Source organism: Peromyscus californicus, unplaced genomic scaffold, assembly GCF_007827085.1.
Source record: "Peromyscus californicus insignis strain IS unplaced genomic scaffold, ASM782708v3 Scaffold_11__1_contigs__length_118956290, whole genome shotgun sequence".
NCBI lineage: Eukaryota > Metazoa > Chordata > Mammalia > Rodentia > Cricetidae > Peromyscus > Peromyscus californicus.
The window spans coordinates 115,643,051-115,663,494 of NW_026294402.1; the positions used below are offsets into that span (position 1 = coordinate 115,643,051).

At 50.6% G+C, this 20,444-nt stretch overlaps 1 protein-coding gene across 9 annotated transcripts in view; it reads right to left on the bottom strand.

Annotated features, from left to right (window-relative positions):
- The window catches only part of Ulk4 (unc-51 like kinase 4), a 336,112-nt gene that overhangs the window by 112,566 nt on the left and 203,102 nt on the right, over positions 1-20,444 (bottom strand). For 8 of the 9 annotated variants that reach the window (XM_052724642.1, XM_052724631.1, XM_052724593.1 and 5 more), the window contains one exon: positions 12,115-12,213. In XM_052724642.1, coding sequence (XP_052580602.1) covers positions 12,115-12,213 — 99 coding nt within the window. Of the gene's footprint in view, positions 1-12,114; positions 12,214-19,881; positions 19,991-20,444 lie in introns of those variants that run through there. The other variant, XR_008215108.1, reaches the window with a different exon arrangement.

Consider the following 20,444-nt stretch of genomic DNA (forward strand, 5'->3'; position numbering starts at 1 on the left):
AGCACAGGTGAGCAGCCTAGAGTACCAAGCACAGGTGAGCAGCCTAGAGTACCAAGCACAGGTGAGCTAGCCTAGAGTACCAAGCACAGGTGAGCAGCCTAGAGTACCAAGCACAGGTGAGCTAGCCTAGAGTACCAAGCACAGGTAAGCAGCCTAGAGCACCAAGCACAGGTGAGCTAGCCTAGAGTACCAAGCACAGGTGAGCAGCCTAGAGTACCAAGCACAGGTGAGCAGCCTAGAGTACCAAGCACAGGTGAGCTAGCCTAGAGTACCAAGCACAGGTGAGCTAGCCTAGAGTACCAAGCACAGGTAAGCAGCCTAGAGCACCAAGCACAGGTGAGCTAGCCTAGAGTACCAAGCACAGGTGAGCAGCCTAGAGTACCAAGCACAGGTGAGCTAGCCTAGAGTACCAAGCACAGGTGAGCAGCCTAGAGTACCAAGCACAGGTGAGCTAGCCTAGAGTACCAAGCACAGGTGAGCAGCCTAGAGCACCAAGCACAGGTGAGCAGCCTAGAGTACCAAGCACAGGTGAGCAGCCTAGAGTACCAAGCACAGGTGAGCTAGCCTAGAGTACCAAGCACAGGTGAGCAGCCTAGAGTACCAAGCACAGGTGAGCTAGCCTAGAGTACCAAGCACAGGTGAGCAGCCTAGAGTACCAAGCACAGGTGAGCAGCCTAGAGTACCAAGCACAGGTGAGCAGCCTGGAGCACCAAGCACAGGTGAGCAGCCTGGAGCACCAAGCACAGGTGAGCAGCCTAGAGCACCAAGCACAGGTGAGCTAGCCTAGAGTACCAAGCACAGGTGAGCTAGCCTAGAGTACCAAGCACAGGTGAGCAGCCTAGAGCACCAAGCACAGGTGAGCAGCCTAGAGTACCAAGCACAGGTGAGCAGCCTAGAGTACCAAGCACAGGTGAGCAGCCTAGAGTACCAAGCACAGGTGAGCAGCCTAGAGCACCAAGCACAGGTGAGCAGCCTAGAGCACCAAGCACAGGTGAGCAGCCTAGAGTACCAAGCACAGGTGAGCAGCCTAGAGTACCAAGCACAGGTGAGCAGCCTAGAGTACCAAGCACAGGTGAGCAGCCTAGAGTACCAAGCACAGGTGAGCAGCCTAGAGTACCAAGCACAGGTGAGCAGCCTAGAGTACCAAGCACAGGTGAGCAGCCTAGAGCACCAAGCACAGGTGAGCAGCCTAGAGCACCAAGCACAGGTGAGCAGCCTAGAGTACCAAGCACAGGTGAGCAGCCTAGAGTACCAAGCACAGGTGAGCAGCCTAGAGTACCAAGCACAGGTGAGCTAGCCTAGAGTACCAAGCACAGGTGAGCAGCCTAGAGCACCAAGCACAGGTGAGCAGCCTAGAGCACCAAGCACAGGTGAGCAGCCTAGAGCACCAAGCACAGGTGAGCAGCCTAGAGCACCAAGCACAGGTGAGCAGCCTAGAGCACCAAGCACAGGTGAGCAGCCTAGAGCACCAAGCACAGGTGAGCAGCCTAGAGCACCAAGCACAGGTGAGCAGCCTAGAGCACCAAGCACAGGTGAGCAGCCTAGAGCACCAAGCACAGGTGAGCAGCCTAGAGCACCAAGCACAGGTGAGCAGCCTAGAGTACCAAGCACAGGTGAGCAGCCTAGAGTACCAAGCACAGGTGAGCAGCCTAGAGCACCAAGCACAGGTGAGCAGCCTAGAGCACCAAGCACAGGTGAGCTAGCCTAGAGCACCAAGCACAGGTGAGCAGCCTAGAGCACCAAGCACAGGTGAGCAGCCTAGAGCACCAAGCACAGGTGAGCAGCCTAGAGCACCAAGCACAGGTGAGCAGCCTAGAGCACCAAGCACAGGTGAGCAGCCTAGAGCACCAAGCACAGGTGAGCAGCCTAGAGCACCAAGCACAGGTGAGCAGCCTAGAGTACCAAGCACAGGTGAGCTAGCCTAGAGTACCAAGCACAGGTGAGCAGCCTAGAGCACCAAGCACAGGTGAGCTAGCCTAGAGCACCAAGCACAGGTGAGCAGCCTAGAGCACCAAGCACAGGTGAGCAGCCTAGAGCACCAAGCACAGGTGAGCAGCCTAGAGCACCAAGCACAGGCGAGCAGCCTAGAGCACCAAGCACAGGTGAGCAGCCTAGAGCACCAAGCACAGGTGAGCTAGCCTAGAGTACCAAGCACAGGTGAGCTAGCCTAGAGTACCAAGCACAGGCGAGCAGCCTAGAGCACCAAGCACAGGTGAGCAGCCTAGAGTACCAAGCACAGGTGAGCAGCCTAGAGTACCAAGCACAGGTGAGCTAGCCTAGAGTACCAAGCACAGGCGAGCAGCCTAGAGCACCAAGCACAGGTGAGCAGCCTAGAGTACCAAGCACAGGCGAGCAGCCTAGAGCACCAAGCACAGGTGAGCTAGCCTAGAGCACCCAAGCACAGGTGAGCAGCCTAGAGCACCAAGCACAGGTGAGCTAGCCTAGAGCGCCAAGCACAGGTGAGCAGCCTAGAGCACCAAGCACAGGTGAGCAGCCTAGAGCACCAAGCACAGGTGAGCTAGCCTAGAGTACCAAGCACAGGTGAGCAGCCTAGAGTACCAAGCACAGGTGAGCTAGCCTAGAGTACCAAGCACAGGTGAGCAGCCTAGAGTACCAAGCACAGGTGAGCAGCCTAGAGTACCAAGCACAGGTGAGCTAGCCTAGAGTACCAAGCACAGGTGAGCTAGCCTAGAGTACCAAGCACAGGTAAGCAGCCTAGAGCACCAAGCACAGGGTGAGCTAGCCTAGAGTACCAAGCACAGGTGAGCAGCCTAGAGTACCAAGCACAGGTGAGCTAGCCTAGAGTACCAAGCACAGGTGAGCAGCCTAGAGTACCAAGCACAGGTGAGCTAGCCTAGAGTACCAAGCACAGGTGAGCAGCCTAGAGCACCAAGCACAGGTGAGCTAGCCTAGAGCACCAAGCACAGGTGAGCTAGCCTAGAGCACCAAGCACAGGTGAGCAGCCTAGAGCACCAAGCACAGGTGAGCAGCCTAGAGCACCAAGCACAGGTGAGCAGCCTAGAGCACCAAGCACAGGTGAGCAGCCTAGAGCACCAAGCACAGGTGAGCAGCCTAGAGTACCAAGCACAGGTGAGCTAGCCTAGAGCACCAAGCACAGGTGAGCAGCCTAGAGTACCAAGCACAGGTGAGCAGCCTAGAGTACCAAGCACAGGTGAGCAGCCTAGAGCACCAAGCACAGGTGAGCAGCCTAGAGCACCAAGCACAGGTGAGCAGCCTAGAGCACCAAGCACAGGTGAGCTAGCCTAGAGTACCAAGCACAGGTGAGCAGCCTAGAGCGCCAAGCACAGGTGAGCAGCCTGGAGCACCAAGCACAGGTGAGCAGCCTAGAGCACCAAGCACAGGTGAGCAGCCTGGAGCACCAAGCACAGGTGAGCAGCCTAGAGCACCAAGCACAGGTGAGCAGCCTGGAGCACCAAGCACAGGTGAGCAGCCTGGAGCACCAAGCACAGGTGAGCAGCCTGGAGCACCAAGCACAGGTGAGCAGCCTGGAGCACCAAGCACAGGTGAGCAGCCTAGAGTACCAAGCACAGGTGAGCAGCCTGGAGCACCAAGCACAGGTGAGCAGCCTGGAGCACCAAGCACAGGTGAGCAGCCTGGAGCACCAAGCACAGGTGAGCAGCCTGGAGCGCCAAGCACGGCAGCAGAAGGGAGAGGCCCGCCTCGGCAAAGCTCAGACATTCCCGAAAGTCGTCCTCTGACCCCTCCTCACACACACAAATAGAAACTTTAAAAACCAGAATTTGATTTCTAATTGAGCAATCTGTAAGTTATTAAGTTTTTTGATGTTAAAAATAAAGTCACGAGTTTATGTATTTGCACAAATACCCACACTTCAAATTACTTCCTATGCGATCTTGTTTTTGGAAGTGGGATTAAAGACAGGGATAATTTGAAAGCTTTTGACACGTACCTATTTACATTTTAATTTACCAATTAAGAGCTCCAAAGTGAAAAGTAAAAAACCCATGTTTATTGGGTTTTATTTAATTTAATTTCCTTTGTTATTTAAATGAGCTTGACACACTCAGTGAAGTTAACTGGAGTAGGGTGGGGGTGGAGTGGGGGTGGGGTGGGATGGGGGGATGGAGTGGGGGGTGAGGATGGAGTGGGGGGATGGAGTGGGGGTAGGGGTGGAGTGGGGGGGATGGAGTGGGGGGTAGGGGTGGAGTGGGGGTGGGGATGGAGTGGGGGGATGGAGTGGGGGGTAGGGGTGGAGTGGGGGGGTAGGGGTGGAGTGGGGGTGGGGATGGAGTGGGGGGTGGGGTGGGGATGGAGTGGGGATGGAGTGGGGGGATGGAGTGGGAGTGGGGATGGAGTGGGGGGTGGGGGGTGTTGTTTTGCTTTTTCCTGTGCAGGAGCCAAGGCCAGGGCTCTCTGCTGACAGAGCCACAACCCAGTGCAAACCTTGCACCTGACTCCTCTGACCAGCTCTCTTGAGTCTGCTCCTACTGGTTTGGACCACTTTCTGATCTCACTAAAGTGAAAGTTAGTTCTGCATCTCCCAAACCCACAGCTCATCATCATCCCTGATATCAATATGTAGATATGTTAATAGAAAAATCACAGTCAATTCTGACTATGGGACCTGGCTCTGAGAGTCAACCTTTCCAACCATGCTATGAGCTGGACTATTAAGACTCTGTCCTCATGGACACCACACAAACCCAACCATAATTACGTGTACAGGGGAACACAGAATACAGAGCTTAAAAACCTTTCTATCAACTGGAATTCTTGGGCACGACCCACATCTCAGATTTTCTGTCCCTCCAACTGTCACTCCCCAATTTCCTCTGTATGCCCGCTGCCCAGTCACCTCAGTGTCTAAAGACCTCCCCTAGGCAGAAAAGAAAGACTTATGTAGACACTTGTCCTTGCAGACTCACAAGGCCCCTCCGAAAGGTTTTATAACTAGCAAGTTTCTGGGAAAGAGGAGAGTTCCTTCAGTGGAGTTGTCCACATGTTGGGCAGAGCTATAGGAATCCAGCTCTCTTGGGCTGTCACCCATGCTGGCCTGGGATGTCTGGAGATGCATCTGTGTAGCTGGAGTTTTCCTGCCTGGCCCACAGTCAGGACAAATTTCTGTTACCCGCCAGTCCCGCAGCCTCTTAGACCCAACCAACTAAACACAGAGACTTATATTGGTTACAAACTATATGGCCGTGGCAGGCTTCTTGCTAACTGTTCTTACAGCTTAAATTAATCCATTTCCATAAATCTATACCTTGCCACATGGCTCGTGGCTTACCGGCATCTTCACATGCTGTTTATCATCATGGCCGCTGGCAGTGTCTCTGACTCAGCCTTCCACTTCCCAGCTTTATTCTTCTCCTTGTCCCACCTACACTTCCTGCCTAGCCAATGGCCAATCAGTGTTTTATTTATTGACCAATCAGCAACACATTTGACATACAGACCATCCCACAGCACATCTGCCTTTGAGTCATTGGTGCTACAGTAAGAAACTCACTCACTGGTTCCCTGAGCTAGATTCGAGGGGAGTCACCTCTTTGGTCTGTCCTCGGTGTCCTATCTGGGGTGAACAGACACTTGTTCATGTCTCCCCAGGAAGTCACAAAACACAAAGCATTACTACTTGGAAGTGGGCTTGAGGGATTGATGAGGCTGCTGCCCTGAGGGTCATCCATGGCCGAGCAGCATTCTCTGGGGGAACTGCTGTTGGGATCCTTTGTGTCCCATCAGTAAATTTTTTTTCTTTGTGTGTGTGTGTGTGTGTGTGTGTGTGTGTGTGTGTGTGTGTGTATGTGTGTGTGTGTGGTTGGTTGGTTGTTTTTCAAGCTTAGATCAGGGCACCCCAACCAAGAACAAACTGCTGTTAAAAACCTACATTGCAATAGCATCAAGAAAAATGTCCAAAGAGTAATGGGAGGGAGCACACCTGCAGTTCTGGAAACTTCCTTCCTAAAGCTACCCAAGTCTACACACCAACCGCCACCTTCTGGGTCTCTCCTTGTAGAAGAGGGTGGCAGTGTGTGGCATCTACTTTGACGGGACTGAGCACATTGAGGATGGTATGGCCACAGACAAAGGCATCCATATCCAACACCCAGGGCCTCTGTTCTCACCAGAGCTGCTGGGATGTGAGGGTCGTGTTTTGTTTGTTTCTACAGACTGCAGGTACAGTAATCTTCTAGAAGTGTCCAAGTCCCTGGTCACAGCTGTTGTGTGCTTTCTGTTCAGTCAGATGTAGGGTACAGGCAGTTTCAGAAATATAAAGCCAGTGGAGACCTCACGCCAAGGAGGTGCTTTTGTGCTGGTGAGGGGAGTGGCTGTGTGAGTCCCCACTGCCTACCTTCTGAGGAGACACTCAACAGGGACAGCGGGAGGGTGGATACAACTAGGTGAGCAGACTTGGTCCCTTCGCAGTCTCAGTGTGAAGATTTATTGTATTATCCTTCCTTTCCTAGGCAATTTGTATTGAATCTCCATCCCAGGCCCCGAGACGGAGAGAGAGATACGGCCTCTGGCAGAAGAGGGCTAGCCATCCAGCAAAAGAGGCAGAGGAACCAGTGTTCTCACACTACGGACACCACGTGAGAATTGGGAAAACCTTTGATGGTGTGAATTATGTGCAGAGTGCTGCACACTACTAATGAGAACAGGCATGTTCATGCAAAGAGAACATGGAGTCGTGAAGCTGTCAGAGCAGACCAAGGATTGGTGCCTTATATGGACCTTTCACTGGGACTCTCCTACACTGTGTCCATGAGCAACCACAGGCTGAGACTTCCCAGAAAGCAACGGTGCATGCATTTTAAGTTGCAGTTCCCAGGGTTGCCTGGGTAGAAGCACTGGAATAGCACAGCTGATCTGGTAACTGAGAAGATGATAGTGAGCAGGAGGGCAGAATATACAGGGTGGATGCACTGGACAAGTACCGACTCTGAACCCAGATGGAGCCAGAGAGTGGGCAATTCAACCACACCATTCAGAATAATTTCTCAGGGGCCCCCAGAGAAGGGCAACGGCAGCCGGTGACATTCAGTTGTTACAGCTCAGCATGTAGTGCTGTGTCACCCGGATCTCCCAGGACAGATGTGAACAGCACAGTGTTTGGGGTGTTGACAGCCAGGTAACTTACTGTGATGTACTGCTCTCACTGCTCTAGTGTTAACCTGTTCCATCACCCTAAATCATGCCTAATTTACATATTAAACTTTATCACAGGAATGTACATACAGAAAAAACCCCATAATGTAGAAGCTTCTTGACTTACAACAGAATTGTGTCTAGAGCAGTGGTTCTCAGCCTTCCTGATATTGCCACCCTTTAATACAGTTCATCATGCTGTGGTGACCCCCCAAATGTAAAATTATTTTCACTGTACTTCATAACTGTAATTTTGCTACTGTTATGAATTGTAATGTAAATATCTATGTTTTCCGATGGTCCTAAGTGACCCACAGGTTGAGAACTGCTATTCTAGCTAAACCCATAGTATATTGAAAATGGAAGTTAAAATGCATTTAACACGCTTCATCCACCAAACATCATAGCTCACAATGCAATGCACTGTGTGGGTTGTTTCATCCAGTGATGGGAGGGTGAAAGCAGCTGGGCTCGCTGCCATGGCAACACAAAAGGAAACTACCCTACTGTCTATCATGTCCCCAGGGAGAGACCCATCTAAAATCCACACACCATTGTACAGCTGATGAGTCATGGCTGGAGCCAGTCAGGAGGAAACCAGTGAGCTTTTGAGTAGTTCATGCAGGGTTTCAAGCATCCCCAAGGGTCCTAGACACACACCAAAAACAAGAACGCATCGCTTTGTTCCTGACTCTGGGTTGACTGATTTCAGTCTCTTTAGGGTGCACTTCCTTTCCCTGGGCCACATTTGCAGAAAGCCCCAAAACTACCAAGTTCACCCTCCTGTCTCTAGGCCAATGGTCCAGAAGCCATCCAAGTTGAACTAAAACCCCAAGTCCATTTATTCTCCCCGGTGCAATCCCGGTGCCTTCTCCTGGAGGCTATTACATTTTTAAACAGCCATTGTGAAATTTATCTTACTCGGTACTGCTCTAGTGAGGTGCTCGGTAGCTTTATTACTATTTTTCTTCCCTTTATGCAAAGCTATAAATGTGTGTTAATCTTTCCCGAGAAGATGCAGGACAACACTCTTGTCACCGGCCACTGCTGAAGCTGAAGGCTCCAGTGAGAACCTGTGTGTACACACGGCAGGTCACGTGCGTTAGGCAAATGCCCACCAATCCACTAGAGCCTTGGGCTGGCAGCTGGCATCCCAGAGAGCTGGGACCCCTCTGGGGACAGTCCCAGCACAGGCCCAGGCACCAGGAGGCATCAGCCGCTACAGCAGTCAATGAGAGGAGGTGTTTGGGGAGCTGCATGTGAACACAGGAGACTCGTCAGCGGGTGACAAGAGCTAAGACCGACTGCAGTGTCCATCCAGAAGAAAATCTGTGAAAGCAGAGGTGACAAGGGAGGGCTTTGGGAAGAACTATAACCCAGACTATAAAGGAGACACTGCCCGTGACTCTCTGGTCGGAGCAAAGCACAGCGTCTCAGGTAGGCTGGGGCTGCGGGGCTGACAAGAGGAGCGTTCAGTGGGGGAGGGGGAGACAGTCCAACAAAACAAATAAGCGGAAGATGAGCAAAATTCAGACGCACACGTGACAACGTGAGCCAGTGACACAGTTGGGATGGAAGTCAAGTTGTTTCTGACGCAGCGTCACTGAGCTGGGTACCATCACCTGCTCCTCCTGTCCGTCCTCCAAGGCCTCAGAGACAGTCCCTCCCCCAGATCACAGGCTGGGTGGCCCTACCTCTTGCCATTTCCAGCCTTGAGCCACACATACTCCAACCAGTAAGGAACCCTGAGTCACGTTAGCCAGTGACTTGTCCTCTCTTCCTTGTATAAGTTCAATGGAAATGAAATGCCCGGCCGTTGGCCAACCTGGGCAGATAGTAGCTGTGTTAAGTGGTTCAATGTAACATATAAAGGAACCTGAGACAAAAGGGTGCTTCTGTGGGAGCTCTCCGGAGGCCTGGGGCGGTAGAGGGTGGAGATGCAGGAGATGAGAGCTGACAGGTGAGGCTGTAGGCAGTGCAGGTGTGCTGGGCAGGGCGGCCACATCTGCCTACTTCAAAGATCCACCTGCCGACTAACTTACAGGAGGGATCAGCTCGGCACATGAAACATGGGGTGGTCTTCTGCATCATGCTCAAGGCCTTTCAAGTCTGGGTCTGCTCTGCTCCAGAGCGAGATGTTTCATGGCAGCCTGTTTATGTTTTAGACTTGATCACTCCGGAGGGGGTGGGACTGACTGCCCTCCTACCCTGAGAATGCCAGCAATGTCGGGAGGTCCTAGCAGCTCTGGAAAACAGCCACGGTGTGAGGCCGCAGCCCACATTTTGAAGGCATCTCTTAATCATTTATATTCCCTACTTATCTCTGCTAAGGAATCAGATATGACTCCATAGCAGGAATGTAAAACAACCTTTCACTATTCCTAAACAAAAATGCTTTGTGAGGTTGGCACGCACCTTTTCCATGGATGTGTTTGTCACTGTCCTTGGGACAGAATGTGCACAGCCTCCCCTCCACACTTCTGAGGCCGAGAACCTCAGCTGTGGAGGCTGTGCTTGCAGTCAGACCTGTCCTCTTCTCGTGGAAACCCTCACACTTAAAACAATGTCAGAAAACATTCTAACCTGCCATACTCCTTGCCAGTCTATTTCTGAACGTGACGAGTTTAGGGTTTCATGGGTTCAAAGCAAATCCAGAGGACAAGGAGGACTTTGATGAAGAGCATGTGGGTGTTGAGAACAGACATTTAAGCTCTGAAGTTTTGTTTCTAGATTTGACAGCTCCAGGGGGTCTTCTCTGTCAAGTAAAGGAGGGCCCCACATCACAGAAAAGGGGGGATTAAGTAAGATCTGTGCTAAAGCAGAGAGAAACCTCGCTGTTGTCAGCACTGGCCAGACCTCATGGTGCTCACAGAGCCAAGTCCAGCTGACTGAGTGCCCACGGGCCTCCTCATGAACTAATTACCACTGGTGGAATCAACCAATAAGGTCACATACTGCTAAGTGCGTCCCCCTCCCCCTGCTGGTAAGTGCAGAGCAAGGTTAAGTCCAGGCCCATGGACACAGTGCCTGCCATACACAGTGTCCTTCCTTATTACTGTAGCAACTTAACCAACTCACGTGCGCCTACTTCACACGCCCTATATTCCTTCTGCCATTTGTAATTTATGACATAAACCCACTGGCGACTGTTCCTTCTTCCCCGGCTGAACCTTTAGAGTTGTTTTTGGCTGTCCATTTATTTGGGTGTGTTTGAGTGATAAAACAAGATCTCATTTTGTGACACAGGCTGGAGTGTAAGTTCATGCCAATCTTCCTACCTCAGCCTCCTGAGTCCTGGGATTACTGGCAGCCACACCTTTACTTCCTGGATACAATCAAACCTATACAATTATTTGCCCCAAAACTGCATTTTTGATCCTGAAGCCACAGGGCAGTAAACACCAAACATCAGCTATCCTAACCTGACCAGTGAGCGGCCAGCCTCAGTCCCAACCTGACCAGTGAGCGGCCAGCCTCAGTCCCGACCTGACCAATGGGCTGCCAGCCTCAGTCCCCACCTGACCAATGAGCTGCCAGTCTCAGTCCCGACCCGACCAGTGAGCGGCCAGCCTCAGTCCTGACCTGACCAATGGGCTGCCAGCCTCAGTCCCGACCCGACCAATGGGCTGCCAGCCTCAGTCCTGACCCAACCAATGAGCTGCCAGCCTCAGTCCCGACCCGACCAGTGAGCGGCCAGCCTCAGTCCCGACCCGACCAATGAGCTGCCAGCCTCAGTCCCGACCCGACCAATGGGCTGCCAGCCTCAGTCCCGACCCGACCAATGGGCTGCCAGCCTCAGTCCCGACCCGACCAATGAGCTGCCAGCCTCAGTCCCGACCCGACCAGTGAGCGGCCAGCCTAACATAGGCCGGGGTCTGTTCATCTGGTTCTGGAGGCACAAACAGGCCTTGATTTCATGGGCCTTCCTGAGGCTTTTTGCTTTTTTTGAGGTTTATAGAATTTCACCAATGCACCTCCAGCTATCTAAGGGGGAGTCACCTGTCTCCATGTTTGGGTTCTCCTTCCATTTGGTTGAAACCATTGAGCTATTCAAAGCTCAAGGTTTGCATTGGTCTCACCTAGAAATCTAGTGGCCTTGTGTAATCCTGCTTGTTTTCATCCCTGCTCTTCATGGTTGGGGGAGGGGTGCTGTACCTGCACCTCTCTAACTCTGTGGTGTCCTGCACAACTCAGCAATCTCTCCTGGGAGGGACTGGGTGCTCAAGAGACTTGTCCTTCCTTACAGGAATTCATTGCATTTTCATCACACTTTCATTAAGAAAGTAACTAAATTTGATTCTGCCTTATTTAGTTTGTCTATGTATGTACGTGTGTGTATGTATGTATGTATGTATGTATGTATGTATGCATCTATCTACCTACCTACCTACCTACCTTTCTATCTATCTATCTATCTATCTATCTATCTATGTATCCATCTATCCTTTTTCAGACAGGGTCTCACTGTGTACTTCTGGCTGACCTCACACACACTGTGATACATCTCCTTCTCAGGAGTTCATTTAACATGTGTGTGCCATCTAGCCTGGACATTAAATATTATCTTAATGAATGAAATGCCACCTGGTTTTAAAAGTCAAGTATAAAATTAGTATTTTTAAAGAATAAATGGCCTTCTGGAAGCTCCTTTGGTTTTAGGGTTTTGTTGTTATTGTTGTTGGGGTTTTTTGAGACAAGGTTTCTCTGTAGTTTGGTGCCTGTCCTGGATCTCACTCTGTAGACCAGGCTGGCCTGGAACTCACAGAGATCCACCTCGGTCTGCCTCCCGCACCACCACCGCCTGGCCACTGGTTTTAGTTTTAAAGGGAATTAAAGTGACAGGAACTCAGGCATTCTTGAAATTCAGATAAAATCACTTTAGTCTCAGCATTTCTGAAAAAGCACACAGTTGAGCCCTCACACAGGCGAGCCCTGGCACAGGCATCCTCACACAGGCGCACCAACGCACAGACAAGCCCTTACCAGTGGGATAAGCAGGCTAATGAGGTCTGTGAGCGGTTTGCTGAGCAGCAGCAGGTTCTCTGCAGCCTGTGTGTCCCCTCTCGAGCCTGACTTCTGGGCCTGGAACGAAAGGAAAAGAAATGCAAGTGGTCTGGAGATCAGTCAGCCTGGCAGCAAGAGGCAGGTACCCGTGGACGGCCGATAAGAGGGGCTGAGGAGTGCTGCTATCTCTCCAAGTGCTGGAAGGATTTCATGACAAGGTGACAAGAGGGCAGACCCTTCCTGCAACATCTGTCCCATCTGGATGGTGGCCAGGTTAGAGAGCTTGTTATGTAAAGACACAAGGGGCCTAAGTTTAGATCCCAGCACCCACATGAAAAGCCAGACGTGGCTGTGGGGGAGGAGGCAGGAGGCTCCCTGAGGCTTGCTGGCCTCCATCTTGGCTTCAGGTTTACTCAAAGGAAGGAAGCAGACAGTAAAGGAGCAGGACACCTGGCCTTCACCTCTGGCCTGTGAGTGCACCTGAATGCATGCATGCCCCATACCAGACACATATACATGGTACTTGTAAATGCGCGCGCGCGCGCACGCACACACACACACACACACACACACACGCACGCACGCACGCACGCACGCACATCCCAAAACATTGGGGGTGGGAGCAAAGGAGACTTTAATCTGCTTTTCTAAAGTCATATAATAAATAACAAGGCCAAAGGTCAAACCAAGACCATCCAATGCCAAGTTGCACTACTCATCTCTGGGTGTTTCTATGCACACCTATGACACGTGTGTCTACCCAACCTACATGAACAGGCTTCCAGGATGGCTCTCCACTCCTTGGGACACTGTCTTAGTTAATTTCCTGTTGCTGGGATAAAAATACCCTGACAGAAGCACCTTAAGGGGAAAGGTTTTATTCTGGCTCAGTGTTCAAGGGTCCCATCTCCGGAGGCAGGGAAGCTGAGATGCCAGGGATGTGAAGCAGCTGCAACATTGTATCCACAATCAGGAAGCAGAGAGTCATGAATGCATGTGTGCTCAGCTAGCTTCCTTCACTTCCACAGTCTAGGATTCCTGCCCAGGGAATGGTCCTGCCCACAGTCAAGTTTTCTCTGATCCTGCCCAGCCCCACAGACTCCGTAGTCGTTTATAAAATAATCACTCAGAAGCTTATATTAATTAGAGCTCCTCGGCCATTAGCTCAGGCCTACCACTGAGCTCTTACTCAGCCCATTTCTGTTAATCTATATGTCACCACATGTTCCGTGGCTTTACCTGTGTGCCATTACATGCTGTTCCCTGGATGGCAGGCTGGCGTCTGCTCTGACTCAGCCTTCCTGTTCCCAGAATTCTCCTTGTCTGTTTACCCCACCTATACTTCCGGCCTGGCTACTGGCCAATCAGCTTTTTATTTATCAACCAATCAGAGCAACACATATTCACAGCATACAGAACATCCACATCACAGCATTCCCACATCAGTTAACACAGCTAATTCCTCCCAGCTATGCCGAGAGGCTTGTTTTCCAGGTGAGTCCAGATCCCAGGAAGCTGACACCACCAACCATTACACATAGGCTTGAACTACACTGGAATAAGAGATGAGTCCTTCTGATCTGAGATCCATCTTCTCCCGTGGGCCTCCACAGAACTAATAGCAAGCATCTTACCACAGAGATGGATCACTTCACATTCAGAACAGATTCTTCTGGCACCTTAGCTTTAGGATGTGCACATTTTTCTCAGGCTGCTTTTAGAACATGACCTTAGCCTGATCTTGCAGTGCAGGCCTCTCTGCCCCAGATCATGAACCTCGGTTCCAAGGTCCTTCCCCAGAAAGCCAAGATTCCCCCACACTTCAGGCCTGCAAATAGAATTTCACCTGCCTGATTGCTTGATTGCTATTACTGGTGCAGAAGGTCTTTGCTGAGGACCCAACACCCTCCCAACAGCTTGCACCTTTCCTGGCTGAGGGGAGGAACCAGCAACTGTTGGCTTGCTCTTCTCTGCCCCTCCCTGCCTACCTTTCTCAGAAAGGCAGTTTTCTCCTGGAGACCTGGACTTCTCAGCATCATGGCTGTTGATCCCTCACCCTCCGAGGCACAGGCTGGAGCAGAGTACAGCCTTTGCCCATTAAACATTAACACATCATCCTGGAGCTGACACTGATGTCTACTGGTAAGGATAAGACAGGCTCACAAATGAGGATGTGGCTGCAGCAGGGCTGTGGGGCCAGCACTCCATTTCTAAGCTTTCTAAGCTGGTGGATGAGGCCACAGAACAAGCCCATATTTGGACACTTGCCCACAAGACACCCAGTGGTCCTTCAGACCCTCCAGTGCCTTAAGGATCATCAGTAATGCCTAGACCCTGTCTGCAGCAGTCATGTGACTCTCTACAGTGGACAGGGATTCCAGAAAGAGACCTCAACTTCGCATAACTTGGCAGTTTTGTAAGAAGAACACATTAAAAACTTAGCGACACCCTTCACAAAGGACTCACGCAGTCTGTGATGGAATCCCTGTACAGTGAGAGGCCTTTGAATGGATAAGGCAGCCCCCAAAGAGGCCCAGACAAGGTACAGAGGTCCAGGCCTGCCTCACTTCACATCTCAGCATCTCACTCTTTAGGCAGGCCCCCTGACTCCCAGCTCTCGGGCCCCCTGGGCACTCTGGGGCTCCTGTCCCTCCATGACACAACCACTAACCTCGCCATCCAGGTCCTCCACCTCTACCTCCGACCCCACTGACTCTTTTCTAAAGACACTGTCCCTTGCCACTCAGTGTCTTTGACCTGCCCAGGTGTTGTAGTCAAGGCCAGAGAAGACAGAAGCCTGACTGAGGTTTGCAGAGAAGCAAGTACATTTGTTAGACACCTGAGGTAGAGTTCTGCATTACTCAATGGCAGGCTGGGTGTGGACAACGAAAAAGAGGAAAGTTAAGAGTGACTCCTGGGTCCCTGGTTTGTGCAGCAGAAAAGGTTGCTGAGGGGGGGGGTAGGGAGTGGCATGGGTTGCTGCAGGGGGGGGCATGGGTTGCTGCAGGGGGGCATGGGTTGCTGCAGGGGGGCATGGGTTGCTGCAGGGGGGCATGGGTTGCTGCAGGGGGGAATGGGTTGCTGCAGGGGGAGGCCTGCGTGGCTTGCAGTGGGGGAATGGTCTTGGGGTACATATGGTAAGCTCAACATTAGGCCCCAAGGCATCTGACCGTCACACCAAGCAAACTGCTAGATATATATGAGCACGGATCTCAGAGAACTCTTGGAGAAATACATACATGATATTTTCTCAACATGGCTCAACTTATGGGCCATATTTAACTGTAAATGGCCATGTGACATGATCTCAGTATAAAACATCCTAGCACTAACTACAATCCTGTCACTCCAGCGTCACCACTTGAATCTAGTGATGGCATCAGGCACTACACACAGGTCTGCTGATGAGCAGAGGCCAGACAATCTGTGCAGACGGAGGGATATGATGATTCCATCAGTTCTGATGAGGTCTACCCAGGACCCATTACTTGACTGAGTGTGTGAGGCCCCAGATTGTAGCTAGAGTTTTCCTGCCTGGCCCAAAGTCAGGACAAATCTCTCTCACCCGCCAGTCCCACAGTCTCTCAGACCCGACCAAGTAAACACAGAGACTTATATTGCTTACAAACTGTATGGCCGTGGCAGGCTTCTTGCTAACTGTTCTTACAGCTTAAATTAATCCATTTCTATAAATCTATACCTTACCACATGGCTCGTGGCTTACCGGCATCTTCACATGCTGTTTCTCATCATGGCGGCTGGCAGTATCTCTCTGACTCAGCCTTCCACTTCCCAGCTTTATTCTCCTCCTTGTCCCGCCTATACTTCCTGCCTAGCCAATGGCCAATCAGTGTTTTATTTATTGACCAATTAGCAACACACTTGACATACAGACCATCCCACAGCACTTCCCCCTCTTTTTTTTTTCAAAAAGGAAGGTTTTAACCTTAACAAAGAAAATTTCATATAATTTGGGAAATTGGGCGTAGCTTCTCTTACTACTTCCTGCTGGAGGGTGGCGCTGTATCTTATGGGGACACAAAGAAAATTTTAGGATCATGGAATAGTCCGTGAGGGTGTATCGTCTGAGCCAGTTGCCTTCAAACCATTCTGGATGTTGGATCATCTGGGCTATGGTGTCATCGGAGACCTTTCAGGGGGTCTTGGCTGGTCAAACCTGATGTATCTTAATATGGAACAAATCCATAGCCTCTGGCTTTCTGTGGGAACAAAAGCAGAGTCTCCTTTCCAAAGCAACATATCCTTATATCCAAATTTTGAAGTCAAGGCATCTTTAAAATATCCATATTGGCATAACTCAACAGCTTTTACAATCAAATGTTTTTCTGCAGTTAAAAATTCCAAAGACAACACAATCCAGATTGTCTGTGTAATATTCATCTTCATGTGGCTTATTTTTTATATTAATTTTACTGTCTCTTTAAAGACTTTATTTTTTAAAACTATGTATTTGTTTATATAACTGTATATATCACCTTTTTTGTCTCTTTCAAGCCTACGTATATTTTACACACATTTAAACTATTACATCTGAATCTGTCTTATTGTGAATCTATTGCTTTAAACTGCAGCAGCTGTGGCTGCTGGCTCCACCCACCTCAGCTTCCCAACATGGCGGTAGTAAGTTTTCCGCCAGCTCTGGGAGCTATCGTGGGTCTATGCTTTTATCCAAGCAGCGTGTAGCCCAGAAACCTTTTTTTTTTTTTTTTTTTAATACTAGCAAAGGCTATATCCACCACACAGCTTAATGTGCCACTTGCAGAGGCCTAATTCCCGCCATACGGCAGGTTGAGCACGCATGCTAGGAACCCACCAGTAGTTCAAACCGGCAGCTGCCGCTCATTTGAGAGAGACAATTAGGAACTGTTTTTAGCTCCGTTTTAGAATCTTTTTTCTCAGTTTTTAGGTGGAAACTCTTGCCAACACGTTGGGCGCCATTTGTAGATGTAACCAACCGTCTTATTAAATAAGAAACACAGAGCCGATTCAGAGAAGAAAGCCAAGAGGTCAGAACTAAGAGCCTCACCCTTCCTGCTTCAGCCAAGAGAGCTCTCCGAAAAGGGAGCTACTTCCTGTGTGTTTGTCTTTATAGTCTTTCTGTTCTGCCTTCTCATTGGTTGTAAACCCAAACACATGACTGCCTCCTCACTGCCTGTCTGTAGAGACTTCCAGGTCTTCTATGGTTGGGATTGAGATTAAAGGCATGTGTCTCCAATGCTGGCTGTATCCTTGAACACACAGAGATCTACCTAGCTCTGTCTACTAAGTGCTGGGATTAAAGGCGTGCACCACCACCGCCACGCTCTTGCTATGGCTCTAATAGCTCTGACCCCTGGGCAACTTTATTTATTAACATACAATTAAAATCACATTTCAGTACAAATAAAATACCACCATACCGGGTTTAAATCCCAGCACCACAAAAAGGTTCTGCCAATAGTGATGGGACAGTCATGCTAAAACCATTGTGACCAGATACATTTTAGGGCCCTAAAATTTATTTAGAGGATAAAGCCCTGTGGTGGGGCCCTTGCTTCAGATGCTCAGGCCCTAGGGTCATTTCAGCTCTGGGGAGGGGAGGAGGGGAGGAGGGGAGGAAACCATGATGGAAGTGCTCGGTTTAGGGCTGGGTAGGCAGAGAGGAGGCAGGGGAGGCTACAGAGGTACCCTGGAGCAGGGGAGGGGGGTTCAAGGCCCAGATTATCTCCTCTTAAGTCAGAGAGTCACACCATAGGGAACGATGGACCATTGCTGTTTTTAAAAGAAAGGCAAGATTTAACCATAATGATGGCGAAAACGTCACATATATTGGTTCGTGGGGCAGAGTCACAAGGGAAGACCATGGAGATGCAAAGTGGGGAGTCCCACAATGCACCACAGACACAGGAGAGCCCAGCTGCCTGCAGGCTTTGTCAGAGACCACGCACAGCTCAGTGTGTGGACAATACTGTCACCAGACAACACGGCCTGACTGTCCCACCGTAGGACCCCACGGCGGCAAGCTTTCTATGCCACCTCAGCACTGAGAGACAGAGCCCCGGCTGGATTCAGGAGCCCCCATTATCCACCAGAGAGTACCCTGACCTTCAGATCATCGAATTTCCACACGTATCAGCATTCGTATATTGACAAGCTTCCCTAACTTAACAACTGGATATTCCCTAAAAACTAACATTCCTTTTAAAACAAACAAACCATTTTTATCAATTCTTTCAGAATTTTATACAGTGTATTTTGATCATATTCGTCCTTCCCCCAACTACTCCCAGATCCACTTCCACAACTCCCTAACCACCCAACTTCATGTTCTTGCTCCCTATTTTTTTTTTTAATCCACCCAATTTATGCTGATAATATACTCTTGGGAGCGGGGCCTGTCCTGAGTAGCGGTTGACTTACCAGGGGCCACTCCTTGAGGAAAACAGACTTTCTCCAAGCAACTATCACCTGCCAATAGCTCCTCAGCAAGGGGTGGGGCTCACGTCCACCAGCCCTTTCCATGCTGGGACTCTGTCTGGCTTGGTTGCATAGGCCTTGTGTGCTGTCTCAGTCACCGAGAGTTCATATGAGCATCTGCCCTTTGTGTCTGGACGGCAGTCTTCTTGTATCCATCCACTGCCTCTGGTTCTTAGACCCCAGTATCCCTGAGCCTCGGGGGTGGGTACGAAGAACCTACTACTGATATTAGTATAAAACGACTCCCAGTGACTCTTCTACCCGCAGGTGACTGCATCTCTCAACCTTCATTAAAGATGCTGTTTCTTAGAGTAATGGCAAAGAACACGTAGATGCACAGCTGACCAGCTACAGCGACTGCGAGACTGTGGATGCTCGGTCCAAATGGACATCTCTATCATACCTCATTCTCTCTGATCTGAGATTACAAGTGCCTGGTTCTGTCCTGGGATCCTAAGGGCAAAACAGAATAGCACCCTAGCACATCAGCTTCCCAGGGGTTGGTTTTGTCAGCAAAGGAAGCCTCCTGCCAACAGGGTGGGTAAGTGTTTTTCTTCTCCCTGATGCTCATGATACAAGCTCATGGTTACTGCTAACCTCCCAGGACGTGGACGATGCTTACACACAACGATGGAGTATGCTCTAGTCTCTCTTCTAGGTTTCATAGCAATCCTTCACAGAAGTTACAGTATCTGCTTCATGGATGAGAAACCAGTGTGCAGACAGCTGGCACATGGCTCAGAGCTGCTCAGGTAAAGGTGGTATGTCTGGGATTGGAACAGATGGCTCTCACCATACCCCTGAGTTCTCTGTGCCTTCCTGCCCCTCATCCCCCTCACCTGGGGAGATGAACTAGGACTGATTCTGAATCGTGGGACCATTGGGGTAGGAACTGGTGAGGATTCTGACTCCTGCTGTCACTGCTCTCCCGGCTCTCCCTCACCCATTCACCCCTACTCCCTCACCCACTCACCCCTACTCTTGCTGAGTCTCTCTTCCCCAGGAAGCAAAGCTGCTCACATACCTGACTGAGACTCACACCTTACACTGATACCCTTCCACTGCCCCCTGTAAAGAAGCTCCTGCCAGACGCAGACAGGGGCTTGACGGGCACAGCCCCAGTGTGGAGGGTTTTTAAAGTGCCAGAACAAACTCTCAGGTGTGCAAAGCGTCCAAGGCCGGGATGGATGGACTTGTCTTTGATGAGGACTTTGCTTCTTTCCCCAGCTCCTTCCTTTAACTCAGTCTTGAGGCCACACTTCCTGCAGACAGACACCAGGTACTGGAGATCAAAGTCAGCCGCCACCTCAGAAAGCAATCCGGCCCACAGTGTGAGGAGGACTGAGAAAGCCGCAGTCAGAGTGCAGGGGGTCAAGGGCTATGGAAAGCACACAACAGCCAGTGAGGCTGGGGTGAGAGGGGCAGCCTGAAGAGACCAGGAAACGTTTTGTGTCAAGGAGCTTTAGTTCTTAAAATCCTGAGTGTCTTATCTACCTAATCACCTGGAATTCAAAAGAGCAACAATACCGTCCCAGAGTCTGTCGACTTCTGATCCTTCAATTTACAGCCTTTGTGGCCTGATATCACCTCCACAGAGGGTGATCATCAAGGCACTCAGAGCTCTTCACAAACCACCACTGTGGGAGCAGCAGTGAGAACGCCAAGCTGTTGGCTGAAGAGAGACTCATGGGGGTGGGGCAGGAAAAGGGGCGAGACACGTAGGTAGCATTTCAGCCTCAACCACAGCATCTGCTTCTCTCCGAGCCGAGAGGGACCATCTGATACACGGCTCAGTCATTTCACCAAGATTTTAAACAGGCCAATGATCTGAC